General features: G+C 35.4%; 2 protein-coding genes across 2 annotated transcripts; one reads left to right on the top strand and one right to left on the bottom strand.

The window, feature by feature from the left end:
* Nucleotides 1–15,266: 15,266 nt before the first annotated feature.
* On the bottom strand, nt 15,267–16,115 carry LOC139893560 (uncharacterized). The gene has a single exon (XM_071876735.1). It carries the CDS (start codon nt 16,113–16,115, stop codon nt 15,267–15,269), a length of 849 nt encoding a protein of 282 aa, XP_071732836.1.
* Nucleotides 16,116–18,913: 2,798 nt separating this feature from the next.
* LOC139893550 (uncharacterized) lies at nt 18,914–22,057 on the top strand. The gene is made up of 5 exons (XM_071876723.1): nt 18,914–19,066; nt 19,148–19,338; nt 19,841–21,176; nt 21,352–21,869; nt 21,979–22,057. Exons 1-5 carry the CDS (start codon nt 18,914–18,916, stop codon nt 22,055–22,057), a joined length of 2,277 nt encoding a protein of 758 aa, XP_071732824.1.
* The last annotated feature ends 3,785 nt before the right edge of the window (nt 22,058–25,842 follow it).

Genomic DNA, 25,842 nt, shown 5'->3' with positions numbered 1-25,842 from the left:
TATTATTATTATTATTATTATTATTATTATTATTATTATTGTTAATATTATTATAATTATAATTATTATTACTATTAGTATTATCATTTAGATTATTATTAGTAATATCATTATGTTAAAAAAAAACTAATATTGCTATTATTATTATCATTATTATAAACATCAGTATTGCTAAAATTATCATTATTAGTGTTATTATGAAAAGTCTCATTTTAGTAAATGTATTATTTTAAAAATTATTATTATCAATACTATTAAAAAATATCATTTTTATGAAAATTATCATTTTGATTACTAATAGGATGATTATTATTCTCATTATTATTATTATTATTATTATTAGTATTATTTTAGAGACATTATTATTAATTTTAATCACTATTATTTTGATTATTACTATAATTAATATATTATTATCAGTATTGTTATTATTAATATTATCATTATAAATACAACCTTTATTTACCATTAGTAATATTATTTTACTAAATAACTATTATGTATATAAAAATAAATATATTTATAAGTAATATTACATATAAGAATGTATTAATTAGATTAACAATTTTTTTTACGAATATTCATATATAACAATTAGGTATTTTAATATCATACTAACCCAAAATATATTAATATAACTATATAAATATAAATCCTTTTAGAATATATATATATATATACATAAACTAAATATATATAATATATAAAATAAGTATAATATATAAAATTGCTCAATTATGAATATATGTTTTAATATATATACAAATGATATAGGTTCGTGAATCCGAGGCCAACCCTGCATTGTTCAATATAGTCATATGTATTTTTACTACAAAATACATTAGGTGAGTTTCATTTGCCCTTTTTACTCTTTACGTTTTTGAGCTGAGAATACATGCAAATGTTTTATTAACTATTTTACAATATTTATATGCGTGAGTTTCATTACTCCCTTTTTAAATGCTTTTGCAATATAAATTTTTGGGACTGAAAATACATGCGCTGCTTTTATAAATGTTTTACGAAATAGACACAAGTAATCAAAACAACATTATATGGTTGAATTATCGAAATCGAATATGCCCCTTTTTATTAAGTCTGGTAATCTAAGAATTAGGGAACAGACACCCTAATTGACGCGAACTCTAAAGATAGATCTATCGGGCCCAACAAGCCCCATCCAAAGTACCGGATGCTTTAGTACTTCGAAATTTATATCATGTTCGAAGGAGGATCCTGGAATGATGGGGATATTCTTATATGCATATTGTGAATGTCGGTTACCAGGTGTTCAATCCATATGAATGATATTTTTGTCTCTATGCATGGGACGTATGTTTATGAGAAATGAAAATATGAAATCTTATGGTCTATTAAAATTATGAAATGATTATTTATGATAAACTAATGAACTCACCAACCTTTTGGTTGACACTTTAAAGCATGTTTATTCTCAGGTACGAAAGAAATCTTCCGCTGTGCATTTGCTCATTTTAGAAACATTACTTGGAGTCATGCATGGCATATTTCAAAAGACGTTGCATTCGAGTCGTCGAGTTCATCAAGATTATTATTAAGTCAATTATAGTTGGATATATTCTGAAAGGGTATGCATGTCGACCATTTTCGTTGTAAAGAAAGATTGTCTTTTAAAATTGAATGCAATGTTTGTAAAATGTATCATATAGAGGTCAAATACCTCGCAATGTAATCAACTGTTGTGAATCGTTTATAATCGATATGGATTTCGTCCGGATGGATTAGGACGGGTCTTCACATTATCACTAACCAATTTGCGTGGAATACTAAATCTGCAAACAATATACTCCCATAAAAAATTACGCACTTGTACTCCTGTGATTATGCGAACCGCCTTAGCTTCAACCCATTTTGTAAAATAGTCGATTGCCACAATTAGGAATTTGACATTACCAGGACCTGCTGGGAATGGTCCTACAATGTCAATAGCCCATTTGTGAAATGGCCATGGTGAATTAACAGGGATCATATCGTGCCTTGGCATCCAATTCTGCGAAGCATGCCTTTGACAACTTTTGCAACGCTTAACAATCTTTGCAACATCGCGGTATAAGGATGGCCAAAAATAACCCATCCGCATAATTTTCACCGCTATAGTTTTATAACCTGAATGCAATGAGCAAGAACCGTTATGCACTTCATCAATTATCATTTCTGCTTCAATTGGACCAACACACCACATTATTGGACCACAATATGACTTACGATACAAAATGTCATTTTGAATGAGGTACATTGGTGCTCGATCTCTAACTAAACGAGCTTCACGCTTATCACTTGGCAGAACATTATTGCGGATATATTGCAAGATTGGTTCCATCCAATTTGGCTGTTCTTCTACGACAGACGCCACCATTAAATCATTATCTATTGATTTGCTTGGCAATTCCTCGACCCAAACTTGCTTTTGAAAATGATAAAACGTTAAAGCGGCCAGCTTACTTAACGCATCCGTCTTCTTATTTTGACTCCTTGGCACTTGTGCGAGTTCAAAATGCTCAAACCGCACAGTCAATTCCTTCAACAACTGCAAATATTTTTGCATTGAGGAATCATGTGCTTCAAAAGAGCCATTAAACTGATTTGCCACTAACTATGAATCTGTAAATGCTCGCAACTTGGTAATATCCATTTTACGCACGATATTAACATCGGCAAGCAACTCTTCATATTCCGCTTCATTGTTTGTTACATCAAAATTGAAACGTAACGCGTACGTATGCTCCTCACCGCTTGGGCTTGCTAACACTAAACCCGCACCAACACCTTCTGCACATGAGGCTCCATCAGTGAATAAATCCCATGTTTTGCCCTGCACTGGCTTTAATTCTGTTCGCTCATTAATTACCTCCAACTCACCAGACATTTGTGCGAGGTAATCCGCCAAAACTTGGCCCTTTACAACATTGCGCGAAAGGTAAGAAATTTGATAAGCACCTAACTCTACTGCCCACAACGCGAGCCTACCAGATATTTCTGGTTTTGTTAAGACTTTCTTGATTGGAATGTTAGTTAGCACATGCACTGGGTGCCCTTGAAAATATCTTCTTAACCTTCGCGATATTAATATGAGCGCATACACAAATTTTTCAATGGGCGCGTAGTTTATTTCGCTTCCTGTAAGAGCTTTACTGACAAAATATACAGGTTTTTGTATGTTATCCCTTTCCGCAACCAAAACTGAACCAAAAGCTTCATTTGCTACCAATATATAAAGGTAAAGAGTTTCGCCATCTATTGGCGCTATTAACATAGGCAAAGTTTTCAACAACTTCTTCATTTCCTGAAACGCGGTTTCAGCCTCGGTTGTCCAAACAAAGCTTTTTTGTTTCAAGCAACTTTTTAAAGTTTTGAAAAATGGTAATTGCCTTTCAGCGGCTTTGGACAAGAAACGCGTTAATGCGACTAACTTTCCCATCAAACTTTGCACTTCTTTGACCGTCTTGGGCGCAGTCATATTTTCAATAGCCCCAATTTTCTTTGGATTAGCTTGAATACCTTGCTCAGTAACAAGATATCCCAAAAACTTTCCTTCAGTTTCGCCAAAACTACACTTTAGCGGATTAAGCTTCATGTTTATTCTGCGCAGTGTATCAAACGTTTCTCGCATATCATTTATAATACGCTCTTTCGTTGTGCTTTTAATTACCAAATCATCCACATAAGCCTCGAGATTACGCCCAATTTGGTTTTCAAACACAGTATCAATTAAGCGCTGATATGTCGCACCCGCATTGATTAAACCAAAAGGCATCATTATGTAAGAAAATATGCCTTCTCCTGTATGGAAAGCGGTTTTATCTGCGTCTTCCCTGGCCATTGGGATCTGATGATATCCCCTCGCCGCATCCAAAAAACATTTATATGGAAACGCATGCAATGATTCCACTTTTAAATCAATTTCTGGAAGTGGATAATTATCCATAGGGCACGCTGTCATAACCCGACCTTAACCATAAGGACGATTACAATAACATATGATTTCATCGCGAGGTTTTGACCTCTATATGCGACATTTTTAAAAACTGCATTCGTTTTTACAGTACAAACCATAGCTTTTATTACAAATACAAGGTTTAAACAACTTAATAATGATTATCGTTTAGCGATAATCTTAGACTTACAAACTTTACATGTGATAATAACAATACGACTTCCAACATATTTTACATTACAAATCCTCCGATATGCAGTTTTATTTTTGACACAAATATGCATACTCAAGATCTTGCTTAAATTCAACATGTTGCAGCGGAAGCTTTTAGTTATCACCTGAGAATAAACATGCTTAAAACGTCAACATAAAGTTGGTGAGATATAGGTTTAATGCCGGCAGCGTTATAAATATAGACCACAAGATTTCATATATAAACGTTTTAATAAAAATATTCTAAGTTGTTGAGCACTTGATAACCATACTTAACATTTAATCAACGTCGCATATTCCCTTTATTATGAAATCTTACTACACCGTACCAAGTGTAGTCACCGAAACGAAGTACTGTGCAACCGTTGAATACTGGTCGTCCAGTCCGGTTGGGGTTGTCAGGCCCGATAGATCTATCAACAGGATTCGCGTTTACAATACCTCATGTAAATAATAGTTACCAAGTTACAGGGAAGTATGCCAGTGGTACAACTCAACGTAGAATATATATTTTTAATCACTTGTGTCCATAACGTAAATCATAAAATGCATGTATTCTCATCCCGAAATATTTAGAGTTTAAAAGTGGGACTATATACTCACTTTTGCCTTGAAGGTATTTATCACGACTTGGTCTCCGATAGATATCACGAACCTAACCATATATATAATATATCAACATATTTTCTTTTTAAGTAATCGTTATATATATATATATATATATATATATATATATATATATATATATATATATATATATATATATATATATATATATATATATATACTTTTAATATTTTCTTAGTCCGTAGTTAGCAGTCCGATGTTAGTGGTCCACAATTAGTTGCTCAATAAAATAAATAAAGACCCCATCGTATTCGTATTGATCAGAATTAATCTCAACCCATGGTACCATGTTGTCAAGTGACGTGTTGCGTACATAAAGTACCGTGTTGTCAAATGACGTGTTGCGTACAATCATGAGGTCTTATGATTAATCTTCTCGTGTTGTTTATGGGTGGTCCTGAAATATATAAAATCAAATCATAAGTAAATATATATGAAATATCATATTAATTAGAAATATATGATTAATTTAATTTTTTCCAAATATTTTCGTAGCTAAACTAGCTTCGCATACCCGATCTTGTTTTAGTCGTAGTTTCTTCATTACAACTCCGTTTTTGTTGGTTCAACTTGCCACTTCCTTGGATCGAGTCAAATTTTAAGAATATGAACTGAAAATACCTTAGGTTATATTCGAAATCACAGGTTATAGGTCAAACTTTGGTGAAACTTATGAAAGTGATCATTTTCCATCATAAAAACAACATTTAATGATCATTTTTCTAAAAATACTTGCACTTTGAGTTAAACCATGAAATTTTTATGTGTTAACATATTCATAAGAAATATCATTTTTCCAGAATATGAACTTCCAATTCAAAGCTTAAGATGGTTTTTAATTATCCAACCCAAAACAGCCCCCGGTTGCACTCCGACGACGTAGATTCAGTTTTTAAGGTGTTCTTTGTAAAACCAAGTTATATCTTGTTAAGTTAGCATATTATTATGGTATATTACAGGTCTTGAAGTGTTTTAAAAGTCAAGTTAGAAGGATCTATTTAGTTTGCGAACAAGTTTGAAATCATTCAAACTATGTTCTTGTTGTTAAAATTTTATACCACAAAATAAGATAGCTATATGAATATGAATTGAATAAGATTATGAATAAGGTTACTACCTCAAGTTACTTGGACAAAGTTACTGTAAGAGATGAGAAAAATCCTAGAATCAAAAGAGTGGTGGAGTTGGATTGAAAGGTTGGAAGTAAACTTGTTTACTTGGAAGGATTTTTGAAGTGTTCTTGAATGGATTTTCTTATGATGATTAAGGGTTGATTTTGAAGCTAGATCTTCATGGTTATTTGCTAATATTGTGAAGAGCACTTAAGGTTCCTAAGAGTGTGTTTTTGGTTAGAGAAAATGTGTAGTAATAATGAAATTGGAATGGAGTATAAATGGTGGTGAAAAGATGTATAAATTTGTAATATTGTGCAAAAGTCTTGTAATATGCCAAATTGATTAATCATGCATGCTAAGATCCAAAATTGGCTGACTCATGGCTGCTAATAAAGTGATTGTGATGTGTATATACCAATAGTAAATACGTATAGAAGCTGGGTATGATACGGGTACATATACCCTAGATATACGTATAAAAATCTTGAGAAAACGGAACGAGGATTCAAATATAGCTATCTTATATTATTTTATGTATATAAATCCTTTAAAAGTGATAAAATACATATCTATATGATACATGTATAAGCATTATAAGTTTTAAGTATTTAAGTCGAAGAACGTCACATATAGTTATCGTTTTGAAAACTTAAGTTAGTAGTCTCAAAATATACTTATAACTCATTGTTATTAGTACACAATGAGATGTTAAAACATTCTTAGATCATGTTAAATATATAAAAATACATATATATACACAAAGGTATAATTATCGTATGTAATATAGTTCGTGATATCATCGGTCAAATTGGACGGTCAAACGTTGTGTAAAACACTTTTCAAAAACATAAGTCTCAACAATTTAGATTGCTTATCATGTTGGTAAGGTTTAATTTATGTAAATATTAATCTTATAAGTGTAAAACGATTGGAAAAATCCGGGTCGTTACAGTACCTACCCGTTAAATAAATTTCGTCCCGAAATTTTTTAAAGTTGTACCTATTTTGCGTTCTCAGGAAACAAATGTGGGTACTTTTGTTTCATCTAATCCTCTCATCCCAAGTAAACTCAGGACCTCTTCGAGCATTCCAACGAACCTTAATGATTGGTATGTTGCTCTGCTTGAGCCGTTTAACTTCACGGTCCATGATTTCGACTGGTTCTTCTTTGAATTGTAGTTTCTCATCGACTTGGATTTCTTCAAGAGGAATGGTGAGATCTTCCTTTGCAAGACATTTCTTGAGGTTTGAGACGTGAAATGAATTATGTACTCCGGCGAGTTGTTGTGGTAACTCGAGTCGATAGGCTACCGGTCCGATGCGTTCGATGATCTTGAACGGGCCTACATACCTTGGGTTCAGTTTACCCCTTTTTCCAAAATGTATTACACCTTTCCAAGGTGACACCTTTAGCATAACCATGTCACCGATCTGAAACTCTAATGGTTTCCTTCGGACATCCGCGTAGCTCTTTTGGCGACTACGGGCTGTTTTCAATCTCTCATTGATTTGTACTATCTTCTCAGTCGTTTTGTGTATGATATTGGGACCAGTTAATTGTCGATCTCCTAATTCATTCCAATAGATAGGGGATCTACACTTCCTTCCATACAGTGCTTCAAATGGTGCAGCTTTAATGCTCGCATGATAACTGTTATTATACGAGAATTCTGCTAATGGTAGATACTTATCCCATCCATTTCCAAAATCAATCACACATGCCCTGAGCATGTCTTCAAGAGTCTGAATTGTTCTTTCACTCTGCCCTTCAGTTTGTGGATGATATGCGGTGCTCATATCCAAACGAGTTCCCAGGGCCTCCTGTAGTGATTGCCAAAACTTTGATGTAAATCTACTATCACAATCGGATATAATGGAAATAGGTATTCCATGCCTTGAAACAATTTCCTTTATGTATAATCGTAATAGTTTCTCCATTCTATCTGTTTCCTTTATAGGCAAGAAATGTGCAGATTTGGTGAGACGATCAACTATTACCCAAATGGTGTCATAACCCCAGGCAGTCTTAGGTAACTTTGTGATGAAATCCATGGTAATACCATCCCATTTCCATTCTGGGATTTCTGGTTGTTGAAGTAACCCTGACGGCTTCTGGTGTTCTGCTTTGACTTTGGAACAAGTTAAACATTCCTCAACATATGTTGCAACATCTGTCTTTAAATTAGGCCACCAATAATGCGTCTTAAGATCTTGATACATCTTTCCAACTCCAGGATGTATCGAGTATCTTGTCTTATGTGCCTCGTTCAATATCAACTTCCTTAATCCACCCAACTTTGGTACCCAAATACGGTTTGCAAAATATCGAATTCCGTCTTCCCGTATAATGAGTTGTTTCCCATACTTCTTCATTATTTCATTTCCTATGTTTTCTTTAGTAAGAGCTTCTCGTTGAGCCTCTTTGATTTGTGAGTTGAGATTCATGCGAATTTTTATGTTCATCGCTCGTACTCGAATTGGTTCCCGTTCGTTTCTGCTTAGAGCGTCGGCCACTACATTCGCTTTCCCGGGATGATAGCGAATCTCACAATCATAGTCGTTTATCAGCTCGACCCACCTACGTTGCCTCATGTTCAGCTGTTTCTGATCAAAAATATGTTGAAGGCTTTTATGATCAGTAAACACAGTGCATTTAACCCCATATAAATAGTGTCTCCATATCTTCAATGCAAACACTACTGCTCCCAATTCTAAATAATGCGTCGTATAATTCCGCTCGTGAATCTTCAATTGTCGAGATGCGTATGCTATAACTTTCTTCCGTTGCATAAGGACGCAACCAAAACCTTGTCGCGAAGCGTCACAATATATCTCAAAATCATCGTTCCCTTCAGGTAACGATAAAATAGGTGCTGTAGTCAACTTCTTCTTCAGTAATTGAAATGCACTTTCCTGCTCAGAAGTCCATTCGTACTTCTTCCCTTTTTGAGTTAACGCTGTTAATGGTTTAGCTATTCGGGAAAAATCTTGAATAAACCTTCTATAATAACCAGCTAAACCCAAAAATTGGCGTATCTGCGTTGGTGTCTTAGGAGTCTCCCATTTTTCAATGGCCTCAATTTTAGCTGAATCAACCTGAATTCCTTTGCTACTAACAACGTGGCCAAGAAATTGCACTTCTTTCAACCAAAATACACACTTAGAAAATTTGGCGTATAACTGTTCTTTTCTTAATAATTCTAATACCAACCTTAAATGCTACTCATGCTCTTGCTCACTCTTGGAATAGATAAGAATAACGTCAATGAAAACGATAACAAAATTATCTAAATACGGACTACAAACTCGATTCATGAGGTCCATGAATATAGCTGGCACATTAGTCAACCCAAACGGCATAACCAAAAATTCGTAATGACCATAACGTGTCCGAAAAATAGTTTTCGGAATATCTTCTTCTTTGACACGTAATTGATGATAGCCCGATCTTAAATCGATTTTCGAGTACACACATGATCCTTGCAGTTGATCAAATAAGTCGTCAATTCTCGGTAGTGGATACCGATTCTTGATAGTTAACTTATTTAATTCACGATAATCTATACACATCCTAAAAGATCCATCTTTCTTCTTGACGAATAAAATCGGAGCTCCCCACGGTGAAGTACTTGGTCGTATGAATCCACGGTCCAGTAATTTTTTTAACTGGCTCTGAAGTTCTTTTAACTCGGATGGTGCAAGTCTATATGGAGCACGGGCAACCGGTGCAGCTCCTGGTACAAGATCTATTTGAAATTCTACAGATCTAAATGGAGGTAATCCCGACAACTCTTCTGGAAATACTTCAGGAAAATCTCTTGCCACAGGCACGTCATTGATGCTCTTCACTTTTTACTTCGTTTCGACTTTATTAACATGTGCTAAGATAGCATAGCACCCTTTCTTCAAGCACTTTTGAGCTTTCAAACAACTAATGAGTTTTAGCTTTGAGTTACCTTTCTCTCCATAAATCATTACTGGCGTTTTATCCTTATGAGGAATGCGAATTGCCTTCTTGGCGCACACAACTTCAGCTCCTATTTTGGACATCCATTCCATGCCGACTATTACATCAAAACTTCCTAATTCTACAGGTATCAAATCAATCTTGAATGTTTCTCCGGCTAAATTTATTTTACAATCACGGCAAATTTTATCGGCTTTAATTAGTTTACCATTAGCTAACTCAATCATGTACTTAGCATCTAAAGGTAATGATGAACAATTCAATTTAGCGTAAAAGTCTCTACACATGTAACTTCTATCGGCACCAGTATCAAATATAATAGATGCTGATAAGTTATTAATGATAAACGTACCCGTAACCAGCTCCGGGTCTTCATACGCCTCTCTAACATTAATAATAAATGCTCTTCCACGTGCAGATCCGTTATGCTTCTCTGGATTCGGGCACTGGCTCTTATAATGACCCTGTTTCCCACACCCATAACATGTAACAGTGGCCAAGGCAGTTCTATTTGCATTGGTGGCAGGAGTCTTGGTGCCATTGGTATTTGTAACAGGAATCCTACAATCTTCAGCAAGATGACCCCTTCGATTACAATTTTTGCACACCACATTACAATAACTAGAGTGATGTTTGTGGCATCTGTTACATAAAGGATTTCGTCCATTGTAACCAGAGCTTGAACCACTACCCACACCTTGCATGGTTTCTTGTTTCTTGTTGGATTGTTGATGATTACCTTCCCACTTTCTTTTGTTTCCCGATGTCTTGACATTGGTGTTCTTATCCAGAATAATCTGGTCCATCAACTCGTTTGCCATGGTGATGGCTTCGTGAATAGTGTTGGGTTTGGATGCTGTAACATTTGCCTTGACATTTTTAGGCAAACCGTCTTTGTACAGTTCAATCTTTCGTTCTTCGGTTGGTACCAATTCGGGACATAGCAAAGCTAATTCCATGAATCACTGATTGTAGTTGGTGAGTTCAGTACCAACAACTTTCAGGCTTCGTAATTCAGCTTCCAACTTCCTAACCTCGTTCCTTGGACAATACTCGTTGATTAGCATTGTTTTGAATTCTTCCCAGGGAGTATCATAAGCTACATCTCCTCCTACGGCCTTCACATGGTTTTTCCACCACGTGAGTGCACTATCTTGTAAGGTGCACGATGCATACTTGGTCATGTCCTTCTCAATACAACCACTGATTTTAAACACAGACTCAATCTTTTCGATCCACCGGGTTAAACCGACTTGTCCTTCTGTTCCATTGAATGATGAGGGCTTGCAACCTTGAAAAGTTTTGTAAGTACATCCCACACGAGGATTTGGGTTAACTGCAGCACCTCTTGTAGCCTCGACCCATAACATTCTGTCATTCACTCACTGATTGATGAGTTCCTGGATTTCTTGTTCCGTCATTCGGTTTAATTGCGCCATATTCTTCAATAAGAATGAAAAAAAATAATTATTCACATGGAATATTATAGATGTAGTATGTATTTACAGTACATCGTAGCTTATTAATAATATGAACCAGTTATTATTATAAAAGCCTTTTCTTCTTATTAGCGTTTTATAATTATATCTAGGGTAGTACCTACCCGTTAAAGTTCATACTTAATAGCTTAGTACAGAAATCAATTACTATCACCCAAATAATACTCAACCATGAAAAATTATTGCATTTCACACTTCACTATTTTACATATGCTTATCTTACATCAAACATTAAGCAAACCACACTAGTAATATTATACAAAAGGTTATATGATCCCATGGTTTAAAACAACAGCGCATCATTTAACCCAAAACATTTGTGTTCAAAGATATCGCTTATAGGTTATCTTGACTGTCTCCCTGCGTTTTGGCGGAGGGGATGAAGAACTGGATGTCGGGATAGAACTAATAGGAATAGCGGGAATAGGGGTGGAAGTGTCTGGTGGAGTTGGTGCCACAACATCCTCACTAAACTCGGGATTTGGATTTTCCAATTCAGTAGCCTTTCGTTTCTTTCCTCGTTCGAACTTGTCTTTCGTAATTTCCTGTATTTCTTCCTCCTCAGGATCACTTTCCGGTTCCTCTTCAATTGATTCATCCGGAACTTGTGAGTCTTCCCCAAAGGTGTCGTTTTCATCATCGGATAGGTTAATGACTGGAACACCATCTGAAGATTCTGGTTCGGAGTCGCTGAATGTGATAACAAGTTCTAAGCTAGACATCTATCACATAACAACTAGCATGTTAGTATCACATAATATTTATATATTAATTTTTTTAACCAACAGGGATAAGCAATAGTTTTCTAAATCAAAAACGGTCAAAGTCCAGACTCACTAATGCATCCTAACAAACTCGATAAGACACACTAATGCAAATTTTCTGGTTCTCTAAGACCAACGCTCTGATACCACATGTCATAACCCGACCTTAACCATAAGGACGATTACAATAACATATGATTTCATCGCGAGGTATTGACCTCTATATGCGACATTTTTCAAAAACTGCATTCGTTTTTACAGTACAAACCATAGCTTTTATTACAAATACAAGGTTTAAACAACTTAATATCGATTATCGTTTAGCGATAATCTTAGACTTACAAACTTTACATGTGATAATAACAATACGACTTCCAACATATTTTACATTACAAATCCTCCGATATGCAGTTTTATTTTTGACACAAATATGCATACTCAAGATCTTGCTTAAATTCAACATGTTGCAGCGGAAGCTTTTAGTTATCACCTGAGAATAAACATGCTTAAAACGTCAACATAAAGTTGGTGAGATATAGGTTTAATGCCGGCAGCGTTATAAATATAGACCACAAGATTTCATATATAAACGTTTTAATAAAAATATTCTAAGTTGTTGAGCACTTGATAACCATACTTAACATTTAATCAACGTCGCATATTCCCTTTATTATGAAATCTTACTACACCGTACCAAGTGTAGTCACCGAAACGAAGTACTGTGCAACCGTTGAATACTGGTCGTCCAGTCCGGTTGGGGTTGTCAGGCCTGATAGATCTATCAACAGGATTCGCGTTTACAATACCTCATGTAAATAATAGTTACCAAGTTACAGGGAAGTATGCCAGTGGTACAACTCAACGTAGAATATATATTTTTAATCACTTGTGTCCATAACGTAAATCATAAAATGCATGTATTCTCATCCCGAAATATTTATAGTTTAAAAGTGGGACTATATACTCACTTTTGCCTTGAAGGTATTTATCACGACTTGGTCTCCGATAGATATCACGAACCTAACCATATATATAATATATCAACATATTTTCTTTTTAAGTAATCGTTACATATATATATATATATATATATATATATATATATATATATATATATATATATATATATATATATATATATATATATATATATATATATATACTTTTAATATTTTCTTAGTCCGTAGTTAGCAGTCCGATGTTAGTGGTCCACAATTAGTTGCTCAATAAAATAAATAAAGACCCCATCGTATTCGTATTGATCAGAATTAATCTCGACCCATGCTACCATGTTGTCAAGTGACGTGTTGCGTACATAAAGTACCGTGTTGTCAAATGACGTGTTGCGTACAATCATGAGGTCTTATGATTAATCTTCTCGTGTTGTTTACGGGTGGTCCTGAAATATATAAAATCAAATCATAAGTAAATATATATGAAATATCATATTAATTAGAAATATATGATTAATTTAATTTTTCTCCAAATATTTTCGTAGTTAAACTAGCTTCGCATACCCGATCTTGTTTTAGTCGTAGTTTCTTCATTACAACTCCGTTTTTGTTGGTTCAACTTGCCACTTCCTTGGATCGAGTCAAATTTTAAGAATATGAACTGAAAATACGTTAGGTTGTATTCAAAATCACAGGTTATAGGTCAAACTTTGGTGAAACTTATGAAAGTGATCATTTTCCATCATAAAAACAACATTTAATGATCATTTTTTCTAAAAATACTTACACTTTGAGTTAAACCATGAAATTTTTATGTGTTAACATATTCATAAGAAATATCATTTTTCCAGAATATGAACTTCCAATTCAAAGCTTAAGATGGTTTTTAATTATCCAACCCAAAACAGCCCCCGGTTGCACTCCGACGACGTAGATTCAGTTTTTAAGGTGTTATTTGTAAAACCAAGTTATATCTTGTTAAGTTAGCATATCATTATGATATATTACAGGTCTTGAAGTATTTTAAAAGTCAAGTTAGAAGGATCTATTTAGTTTGCGAACAAGTTTGAAATCATTCAAACTATGTTCTTGTTGTTAAAATTTTATACCACAAAATAAGATAGCTATATGAATATGAATTAAATAAGATTATGAATAAGGTTACTACCTCAAGTTACTTGGACAAAGTTACTGTAAGAGATGAGAAAAATCCTAGAATCAAAAGAGTGGTGGAGTTGGATTGAAAGGTTGGAAGTAAACTTGTTTACTTGGAAGGATTTTTGAAGTGTTCTTGAATGGATTTTCTTATGATGATTAAGGGTTGTTTTTGAAGCTAGATCTTCATGGTTATTTGCTGAGATTGTGAAGAACACTTAAGGTTCCTAAGAGTGTGTTTTTGGTTAGAGAAAATGTGTAGTAAAAATGAAATTGGAATGGAGTATAAATGGTGGTGAAAAGATGTATAAATTTGTAATATTGTGCAAAAGTCTTGTAATATGCCAAATTGATTAATCATGCATGCTAAGATCCAAAATTGGCTGACTCATGGCTGCTAATAAAGTGATTGTGATGTGTATATACCAATAGTAAATACGTATAGAAGCTGGGTATGATACGGGTACATATACCCTAGATATACGTATAAAAATCTTGAGAAAACGGAACGAGGATTCAAATATAGCTATCTTATATTATTTTATGTATATAAATCCTTTAAAAGTGATAAAATACATATCTATACGATACATGTATAAGCATTATAAGTTTTAAGTATTTAAGTCGAAGAACGTCACATATAGTTATCGTTTTGAAAACTTAAGTTAGTAGTCTCAAAATATACTTATAACTCATTGTTATTAGTACACAATGAGATGTTAAAACATTCTTAGATCATGTTAAATATATAATAATACATATATATACACAAACGTATAATTATCGTATGTTATATAGTTCGTGATATCATCGGTCAAATTGGACGGTCAAACGTTGTGTAAAACTCTTTTCAAAAACATAAGTCTTAACAATTTAGATTGCTTATCATGTTGGTAAGGTTTAATTTATGTAAATATTAATCTTATAAGTGTAAAACGATCGGAAAAATCCGGGTCGTTACACACGCTTTATTTAAATCCTTGAAATCAATATACATTCTTCATGAGCCATCAGGCTTCTTCACTAAAACTGGATTCGCAATCCATGATTGATATTGAACTTCGCTTAAAATACCAGCTGCCACCAACTTCGTCACCTCTTCACACAACCACTTAGCGCGATCTGGGGCCATGCCTCTATGTTTCTGTACTACGGGTTTTAAAGCAGGATTTACATTAAGTCTGTATTCCGCAATATGACGCGGAACACCAGTCATATCATTTTCGCGCCAAGCTAAAACATCCATGTACTGCACGAGTAACCGCACAATCTGTTTCTTGGTATCCGCACTAACATTGCCTCCCACTTTAATTTCTTGATCGGGGTATTTAGGATTAACCACTACCATGTTGTCCGCGACGTCAGCAGTTTCTTGAACTGTACTTTTCACATTAACAATCGCACAAATAGGCATGATGCTCGCTGAACTTATCGTCGCAACACCTTTGTGCGTTGCGAATCTAATCATACCATGAATGGTAGATGGAACAATTCTGAATTTTCCCAATGCAGATCTGCCCAACAACATGTTATAGCGAGAAGAAGTCCGCATAACATAGAAATCTAGCCGCGATTGACGCGCTAAACTAGCATCATTTTCGTCAAAAAGCTCAACATCTAAATGCAATACTCCCATAGGTAATGAAGATTCTCCCGCAAAACCGGTTAGCGAGGCTGCGGTTGGTTGTAAATTTGCCCTAGTACTCTCTGGCAGTTGAACAAAACATTGCTCATAAACAATGTCAACACTGCTGCCATTATCAACATGAACTTTCATAATTGTAATTCTAGTTTGAGCGATTTTGCATGATATTACTATCGACATTTCAGAGAAATCGTCGCTTTGCATTTTTGGAAAGCTTATCGGCGTGGATTTCCAGGTTTGATACATTTTAGCTGATTTTCGCTTTCGTCCCCGTTTTTGGGTATTTGTTTGCATAGCGAAAGCAACGCCGTGACCAATTCCTTTATCAGTCACTACTTCAATTAGAGAAGCAATTTATCACAAATTATGAACGTATTCACCTGTGAATCATCAAAATAACACACGATCAGAATTAAACAAGCCAATTAATCATTTTGATAGCACAAAATAAAAAATTCCGAGTTTAATTTTAAAATGTATCCCACGGATGGCGCCAATTGATCAATCCATAATCAATGAGTTACTTAATTAAGGATTGAGTGCAATGATAAAGATGGGGGATGGGATGTTTGATGATTATTTTGGGCCCTGATGATCGTCTTTCACTTTTCAATCAAGTGATCAACCACCCCGACCCGGTCTTGATTGTTAATTAGCATGATTCACCTTGACTCGATGTAAATCTTCCTTAGGCAAAGTCACAAGTGAAAATTACAAAGGTCTGGCAAATGGCAGAGAATCAACAACCTATAAATGAGAGGCCGAGCTCTCTATTTATAGTATTCAAAATATTCGCGATGTGCGGACCGTTTAACTATCCGCGAAAACTTAGCGAAGTGACCCTCAGTCTTTTATTAACGCGGCAACTGATCCGCTATCTTTATTTTCAGCGATTATTCCAAGTCTTTCGAATATACTTCGCGTTACTTCTGTTTTTAGCCTTTAGTAAATAAAATATACATATACAATGCTATGTATATGATCATCTGTGTAATAATCTTTTAATAAGTTTCTTGAAGTTTTCATGATAAATATTAATGTTTTAGACGAATATTCATTTTGATCCTTAATTAAGATATAAGGGATAAATCGCAGCACTTAGATCAATTGCAGATGATTTTTCATCACCTTCAGAATGTGGAGAACTGCAACAGTACGTTCATGTGCTTCATCACCTTTAAATTGTGAATTCTTTTCATGATGATTCTTACAATGTATTGAGTTGAAACACATTATTTATATCATAATCCTAAACCTCGTTCATCATCAAATTGAATCAACAATAACAGATTTGAAGCTATTTGATTCGTATTCTTCGTCCTTCAAAAAGTCATGGGGATTATGTCTCCGAATCCCTCAAGAACGATTTGAGGAAATGTGAAAATGTAGAAGTGTTCACAATCTTATCATGAAACTATCTACAAAATCTCAGTTCCTTAATCGAAGAAACGAATTCAAATTTCAAGGTCAAAGGTTCGAGAGAAAAGTCAAATGTTTGTGTTCATCATTAAATTCATGAATTATGTGATGATTTAGCTTCTGGTTAATGATTCACGAGTGTTTATGCATTGATTTTGAACAACTTTGATGAAGAAATCATAGCTTGAAAGTGTTTAATTCGAAAAATCACTCTTCAAGTTCATATGAAGACTCTCACTCGCTACTGTTCATCATCCGTACAATTCGATAAAAGTCAATCACATGTGATTGTAAACCCCAATCATATGTGATTCTACATGTCAATCATATATGATTGTAAACTTCAATCATATGTAATTCTGCATGTCAAATCTAATCACATGTGATTGTAAAATTTAATCACATGTGATGAAAATCTGATCCAAGAGCTGAGATTTATCTCTTGAATCTCAACTTAAATTAAGGATGCAAATGAATACAACTCTGATGTTCTATTCATGTTAAATATTAAGAGGTGATGAACTTGACTAAGGGTGCGTTTGATAAAACTGAATAATTTAGTGATGAATGATTCAGAATCTGAATGGTCCAAAGCCTCTGAATAAGGTTTGCTCTGAATTAAAATAAGCTATTTGATAATCATTTAGAGTAAACAATATGAACCGAATGAATGATAAGAGAATATTATAGATAATTTAGGCTCTTAATTGTTAAGAGAGTGTTTCATCTCTGAATGAATGATAATAGACTAGATTTTAAATCCCCCCGTTCACACTATGATAGTATGGTTTTGTGAAGACTTTCGGAATCTTTAAACATGTAACAAAAAATCACATAAATTATTTGCCTAGTTATAAAATTTAAATACAAATTCAACGACCGGTGTGTATGGGGGATTTAAAATCTAGTCTATCAATACAATCTCAAAAGTAAAGTCTAGCCTAAAAATTGTTGTAAAAAGAGGTGTCAACTGTTGTAAACAAAACTACGAAATATCACAGGGGTTGATGAAGCAAAACTTGTAGTATTTCAGTGAAAATTCTACTAGTCAGAACGAAGATATCTATCTACCAGAGAACGACCCACCATGCATCTCTACAAAACATAATCCACTAAAGTTGCTTGTATTACCAGAACCACAATACATTTTAATTTTAAACATTCATCAAATCAAATACAACCAAACCATTTTAATTTAAGCGTTCATTAAATTCATCAAATACCACAACAGTATAAGAGAAAAATAAAAAAGTAAAGATATCCAAGGCACTTAAAAAAATCACAATGTTAAGTAAAATACCATAACTATTGGTTTACTACTTGTCGTCCAAGAGGCAAGCACCCAACCCCCATCATCATCAACTTCAATCAAAATCCTCATAACAATAAGTTTCAAGTCCACGTCTAGGGTCGTTAACATATATAGTTTCACTGCAATTAGATCGCCACCGTCGCCCGTCGATAATTAAATCAAAAAAGTAATTATAATTGGGAATATACAAAAAAAGTATAATTGAAAATTTATAAACATATTAAAAACGGATATAAAGAAAGAAAGAAACAATACTCACCACCTTTTTAAAATGAAATGCGCTAATACCCAATTTCGTCTACAATACAATACGAAGGAGGTTGACGTCTCTGTTCCACCTCCACCATCATCTTCTGACTTTGTCCAAGTTAGTTGCATGTTTGGGAAAATTCCGGTCACCGGAAATATGTCTTCCGGTGTTTCTGTGGGTGACCGGGGAACGTGACTTTCAAGGTGGTCAGGGTAGAACATCGAACATCTCATTTGTCCAAAAATTTGCCTCGAGCTCTCTCAACCCCCCAAGCATGCCAATGATACATTAGTCGAGGTTCAGGTTCCAAGTCCCAAGGAATCATGTTCAAGTTCAACTGATTTCAAATCTGAAAATGTTGCTGGCTCCTTTGAACAAATTAAAAATGTTGAGCCTGAAGCATGCCATTGGGCCCCGATGTTGATAGGCCTGTTAAGGAAAGTAAGGTATTACCATGTGGGCCGATTGGACCTCTAAATGGAGCTGATAATTCACTTCATGTTAATGAGGCCTTGAATTCAAATAATAATAATAATAAGGGTCAATCACCAAAATACCCATTTTTTTAGCCTTTTCTGAGCTGGAACCCCCTTTTTTTTTTTTTTTTGAGAATTTTCCCGCGCAAGGCGCAAGTATCTTTAGACCTTGCGACCTTGCGGCTTGCGCCTTTGCGTGTAAACGCAAGGCGCAAGGATAAGGGCTTGCGTCCTTGCGTCCTTGCGCCTTGCGCCTTATCAGAATGGATTTTTCCTGAATTCTGGATAAGATTTTTTTGGATTCTTTGTACCTTTACGGATAAGATTATGTACCTGTCTATTTAATGAGGCTAGAACTCCAGATTAATAATTTTATTTTACTTCATTTTCAAAAAGATCAAGTCATTAGAGCATCGTTAAGGTACCAACTTTTATCTATTTTTTCACTAATTTGTGTCTTAATGAGCTGTAGTAATGATGAAGCATTTGTTGTTCATGTATGTTGTGGAGGTAATTTTGAATTTGTTAACAACATACCTATGTATCTGCCTCTTGACTGTTTTAGAACCAGATTAAAACTACCACTTGCTTCACAAAAACCAATAAATCGAAGAGTATTGTTAAGGAAAATTCTCAAAAAATTTGAATTGCCACCTAATGCACCTGTTTCGCTAAGATATATTGATAATAATCATATTTTTGATATTACTGATGATCATGAAGATTTTTTTGAGTTTTTAAAACACGCTGTCACAAACGAGCCTATTGATATTTATGTTGTCGACAAAGTTAGAATGCTTCAACCCGGACAAAATTCACAAACACACCAGCCCCAACAAAATCCACAAACACACCATCTCCAACAAAACCTCCGGATTCTCGAGTCTCAACCAAACAAACAAACTCACCATCTGCAAAAAGAACAGGATGAAATACACAATTCCGAACCAAACCTCGAAACACACTATTCGGAAGAAAAACAGGCTGAAATACCACCTCCAAACACAGAAGAATTTGACTTCTTCAACCATGGCGCCGAGAACGTGTGTAAAATAAAAAAAATAGAGAACCCGTTTATACCTGTTGTTGGGTCTAGTGAATCGGATGAAGCAAGTGACGAGGAAGATGAAGATGAAGAAGATGAAGAAAAACAAGATGTATTCTGGAATATGCCAACTCTACACAGTCAGCAAGATGAAGAAAACCCAGAATTTACGACCCCAATTCCAACCACGTATCAGGTATCTGATTTGGTCAAAGTTCGTCAAACGTTTTCGAACAAGGAAGAATTCCTAAACCAGCTATTTACAAAATGCCTTGAAGAAAACTTTCAAATAAAGCCTGTAAAGTCAGACAAATCTCGGTACACCGCTAAATGTGTGTTGCCAAATTGTGAGTGGAAATGTAGTGCATACAAAATAAGACACACTGAAAACTTTATGGTTAAAAAGTTGCATGACGTACACACTTGCTCACGCACACAAATTATGGGAAACAATAAACATGCTACTAAAAAGGTGTTGGGTAGTATTCTTATGGATTCGTTCAAGGCTGCTAATCGAGAGTATAAACCAAAAGATATACGTGATGATGTAGCTAATCGGTTTAGAGTGAGTGTATCATACAATCAAGCATGGAGGGCCAAGTGTCAAGCAATAGAGATGTTACGTGGCAGTAGTGATGACTCCTTTAGAATGCTTCCCATTTACCTTCATAACCTTAAGATCCACAACCCGGGGACCATCACCAATTTGGTTACCGATAAAGAAAATAAATTTGTGATGTGTTACATGTCCATTGGAGTAGTTGTAAGTAAATATATTTTAGCAAAAACCACCTTTTAATATGTACACCATACGCAAAGGCGCAAGGGTCACCTTGCGCCAACTAATACGCAATGACGCAATAAAAACCTTGCGCCTTGCGTATGGTGTATGAGGTCTTTATTAATAATATTTGATTTACTGTGAAAATTTCATGCAGATTCGATCATTTGTGCAACATGTCCGCCCGATAATCATCGTCGATGCTGCACATTTAAAGGGTGGGTACCTGGGTACTAATTTAGTTGCTGTTGCGATGGATGGCAATAATGGAATTTTGCCATTGGCTTATGGAATTGGTGAAGGCGAGACAAACAGTGTTTGGTCATGGTTTTTTGGTAACCTAAGAGATCATTTAATGAGTTATGGTATGGTTGATCATATGTCAGAGATTACTTTTATTTCTGATCGTGCTGCTTCAATAGCACACGGCATTGCAAACGTGTTTCCGGAAGCGTTTCATGCTCATTGTGCACGTCATTTATTCATGAACATCAAAACTAAATCCAACAAGATGAAATTCTTCGAATGGCACTTTTGGAAAATGGTTAAGGCGTACCGTGCGTCGGATTTTCATGATCATCTGGATGTATTTCGAAGGAGATTGAAAGCGTCTTATAAAGTTCTATGTGAGGATGGTATCAATAGATGGTCCAGAAGTCAATCTACTCATATTAGGTATTCATACCTTACAAGCAACAGTGTAGAGTCTATAAACTCTCTATCAAGACATGCTCGTAAACTACCCGTTTGCATGTTGTTCGAATTTTTTCGTTGTTCAATACAGGATTGGTATTTCAAACCGACCAAAGTATAACCCTTTCCCACCTCTAACTGACTTTCCCGAGCTTGAAATCCATCTTTAACTACGGGGTAAGTGGCATCCCAAATACGATTACCCCACGGGTAGTCATTCAATTTAGCAAAGTCTTCGACTAGCCATAGGTATTTTTTGCTCACCACATGAATCCCTTGCTTACCCATAAACGCTCTCTCCACAATCAAAATAATGGCTAGTCGCACGACATCATCATCACTAACCACAAAATCAGCACCATCATATAAAAGCTTTTGGATATATGTAAAAAATTATAATGTTTGAATTAACTTTACGATTTGGGAAACAACGTCGTCTAATCGGTGGTGTTTCTACATCATAACTTCTGGGAATGTAATGTGTCATGTCCGTGCGACGACTAAACTTAAACCCCGTGATGAGACAAAATTCCCGCCTACTAAATCTAATTTTGAAATTCGGACGGAAACTAAACCATATTTCCTCATCATCAGCAGGGTACTTTTCATCTATTCCTATCGGTCGCTCACTCTTTCTTTGGAGCATTGCATGTACAAGGCCCGGATCATTGCCGGTGTAAGAAAGATCTAGCCAAGGACCAAAACAAGTTCCCCTAAAAAATTTTTGTTGATTCTCAGTCATTGATGCCTTTAGTTGAGGTATAACATTAAGCATATTCTTCATCGTCAACTTCGCCTCAACATATCCCTGAAACAGACAGTTTTTCAGAAGAAAAATACAGGCGCAAGGACGCAAGTCGCACCTTGCGTCTCGTGTATCACACAGGCGCAAGGACGCAAGACGTGCCTTGCGCCAGCTACTAGGGACAAAACGCAAGGACGCAAGACTTTCCTTGCGCCTATACCAGATTCTAGTTTTAAGCCCTAAAACAATCGTGTTCCAGTTTTTATAAAATGTTAGCTTCCAAATACTGTAACTTTAACAAATCTAGCAACACTATAAGTGAGTTTTGCATCACCAAGCTCGTTGAAGCATTTCATCGAACACTTGGTGTGCAACAAAAATTATATATCATTTTCGACATAGAAATGGAGTAATCGAACGGAGATAGTTGAAAGGAAACACTTACCTGTTCTTGTGACATATTGATCACATTTTTTGTCGGTTTTTTTTCTCTTCCTTTTTCTCAATCGTGGTGGTGATGGTGATGCTAATGGAGGCGGTGATGGTAATGGTGGTGAGATGTACTAATGGCGGTGGTGCTGGCGATGGTGGTGGTGGTGGTGGTGATGTGGTGAGTCTCAGAAGAAAGGTCGCAAGGGTAGACGGGTCGCAAGGGGGTCGCAAGTGCAAGGTTCTTTGTAATCGCCGTCGGTCGCAAAGTGGTCGCAAGAGCTGAGTGTCGGGGTGTGTGTGTGTATGTGGTGTCTGATTTCTATATTTGACCTAATTTTTTAACACAAGGACGCAAGGCGCAAGGACGCAAGTCGCAAGGACGCAAGTCGCAAGGTCGCAAGGTCTCTTGCGCCTTGCGCGGGCATTTTGTCAAGGTTTTTTTTTTTGGGTACCAGCTCAGAAAAGACCAAAAAAATGGGTATTTTGGTGATTGACCCTAATAATAATATGACTTCTGTGGATGGGCCTGTAAATTTCCTTTGTTACTAGTGATGTTGGGCCACTTAAAGAAGATGAGGGATATAAATATGGGCTGGAGGAGGAGACTCATCCGATAAGATGCTTATCGTTTCGAGATAAAAAAGAAATGAAACGAAACAAATATCATAAAAGTTTTTTAAGTGGTGTATTCGGGTCGTTGATATGATGGATAACTCGCAAGATGTAGATGAAGATGGATCTGACGAAGATATATCATCCTCGGATTCAGAAGCTTAGAAGGCTATGCTCGGATTCTCATTTTCGATCATAGATTCTACCCATTCGTGTTATAATTTTCGTTTTTGTTGTTATCGAGAAAATCAAGTCGTGATGTAGTTTCTTGTGATATTTCGTTTTTTACTGGTTGTCAGATTTAATACTTCATCGGCCGTTTGTTGTCGTTGTAATTGCTAGCTTCCGGCTAGTATTTTTATTTTATACAATTTGCTTGCCTTTCGGGAAGGAAAAAAAAAAGTAACGGGTCATTTAACTTCAAATGAAGGAGGCATGTATATTTTCCCAGTGTTGTGTGCTCAAAATGTATGTAGTAATTATGTAAATTTAGCATATTTAATACAATCAAAATAATGTTATTATACTATAAATATGATCTTTTCTTCATTAAAACAATGTAGGGGTTTCCGCGTTTCGATCTGTTTGAGCCTTTACGTCCATTTAATCTCTATTATTCATCAAGAAAAAGAAGCTTGCATGTATATTGTGATGCACCGTACAAAATTAACGTGTACGGATCATCAACAACAGGATCATTACAAGGTCAAACACTATATACTATTTTAAAATAAGTTTGCATTCATAAGAAAGGGTGACGTCATAACCAACGTCATAAGTTTTACAAATGATAGTATGCTTCTATGAATAGAAGCAATTAACATAAGTGCAAGACCCGAAGGTCATTACAATTCATTGTTTCAAAAGTAACATAGTTTGTTAATGCAAGGTAAACGTTTCATGCAGAGACATCTCTAACAATAGCAGCGGGAGTCTACACAGCAAGACAACTACAGCGGAAGCATCAAACCTCTAAGCACCTGAGAAAACATGCTTAAAAACGTCAACACGAATGTTGGTGAGCTATAGTTTAAATGTAACAGTAATGTAAGGTAGGCCACGAGATTTCAGTATTTCAAAACAGTATGAAAAGTATATGTTCAACCGTGGGCACTTAGTAACTAACTTAACGTAATATCACCCCCTAAAAGTACACTTGGCGAGTGCGTAAGTTTACGAAGTATTAAACACCCGTTAAATGCTAGCGCTACTAGCCCGAGTGGGGATGTCAAACCCTATGGATCCATATCTAAGATTCGCGTTCACCGGTTCAAAAACCAATGACTAAACGTTACCGAGCTTAGGGGAAAGTTTATGCTACTGTATAACCCACTCATATATAAAGTTTAAATACTCGTACCTAGTATGTAAAACGTAAAACGCGCATGTATTATCAGTTCCCAAAATAGTTAAAGTAAAAAGGGATGCTATAACTCACAGTGAAAAATAGTAAAGTCGGTACGAGATAAGTAAGCAAGTAGTTGGTCCGAAAGGTCCTCAACCTAAGTCAAAAGTTACTAAGTCAGTAAATCGTTCCCAAAGGTTTAAAAGTATGTAAATTAGGTCTTAAGTATCATCATCATCAACAACATAAGTAAAAAGTAAAGTAAGCTTTCAATCAAGAATAGAGATCGAAACAAAGGCTGACTTCGTTCAGCTGCTACGACCTCTATATAAATCGAAAAGACGCGTAGTCAGTGGCTATGGCTCCGTATGTGAGTCCTCCAACTGCTGACCAATTTTCAGAACCAAACTCGTCTTCGTTTAACCGAGGTGACGGTTTAAGTGCGAGTAGGTCAGAAATTTCAGCACAACGTTACAAAGGTGTAGTGACTTTCGGAAGGCTATAAATCCTAAACCGTAAGTCGAATTAAGACGAGTCTTAAACGAAAAGTCATCTACTCGAACCGAAAAATCTGGAAATCAAATTTTCCAGTAGCCCAGGAGCCTGATCAGGTCCAGAAAACAGTAAGTAAAGTGCTCCGGTGGACTCTTGGTGCTTGATGCTCATCACGGTTCTCATCCTTGATGCTTATAGCTTCAAGTGTACAACTCGTTGATGTGTTTGCATTATCTTTACCAAGTTTTGACCATAATGACACTAGTGTATGTCTAAGATATGTAGGACAACTCATTTAAGGGTTGTAAGAAGGTTGATGAACCAAA

The sequence above is a fragment of the Rutidosis leptorrhynchoides genome, chromosome 1 (assembly GCF_046630445.1).
Source record: "Rutidosis leptorrhynchoides isolate AG116_Rl617_1_P2 chromosome 1, CSIRO_AGI_Rlap_v1, whole genome shotgun sequence".
NCBI classification, from domain to species: Eukaryota; Viridiplantae; Streptophyta; class Magnoliopsida; order Asterales; family Asteraceae; genus Rutidosis; species Rutidosis leptorrhynchoides.
The sequence above is the reverse complement of the archived record's forward strand: the minus strand, read 5'-3'. Positions and strand labels throughout refer to the sequence as shown.

Coding starts and splice junctions, on each gene's coding strand:
- LOC139893560 (XM_071876735.1), bottom strand. CDS start 16,115: ATGCAAAGCGACGATTTCTCTGAAATGTCGATAGTAATATCATGCAAA.
- LOC139893550 (XM_071876723.1), top strand. CDS start 18,914: ATGAAATGCGCTAATACCCAATTTCGTCTACAATACAATACGAAGGAG. Junction 19,339..19,840: donor GGCCTGTTAAGGAAAGTAAG/GTATTACCATGT, acceptor AATGAGCTGTAG/TAATGATGAAGCATTTGTTG. Junction 21,870..21,978: donor AGTCAATCTACTCATATTAG/GTATTCATACCT, acceptor TGTTCAATACAG/GATTGGTATTTCAAACCGAC.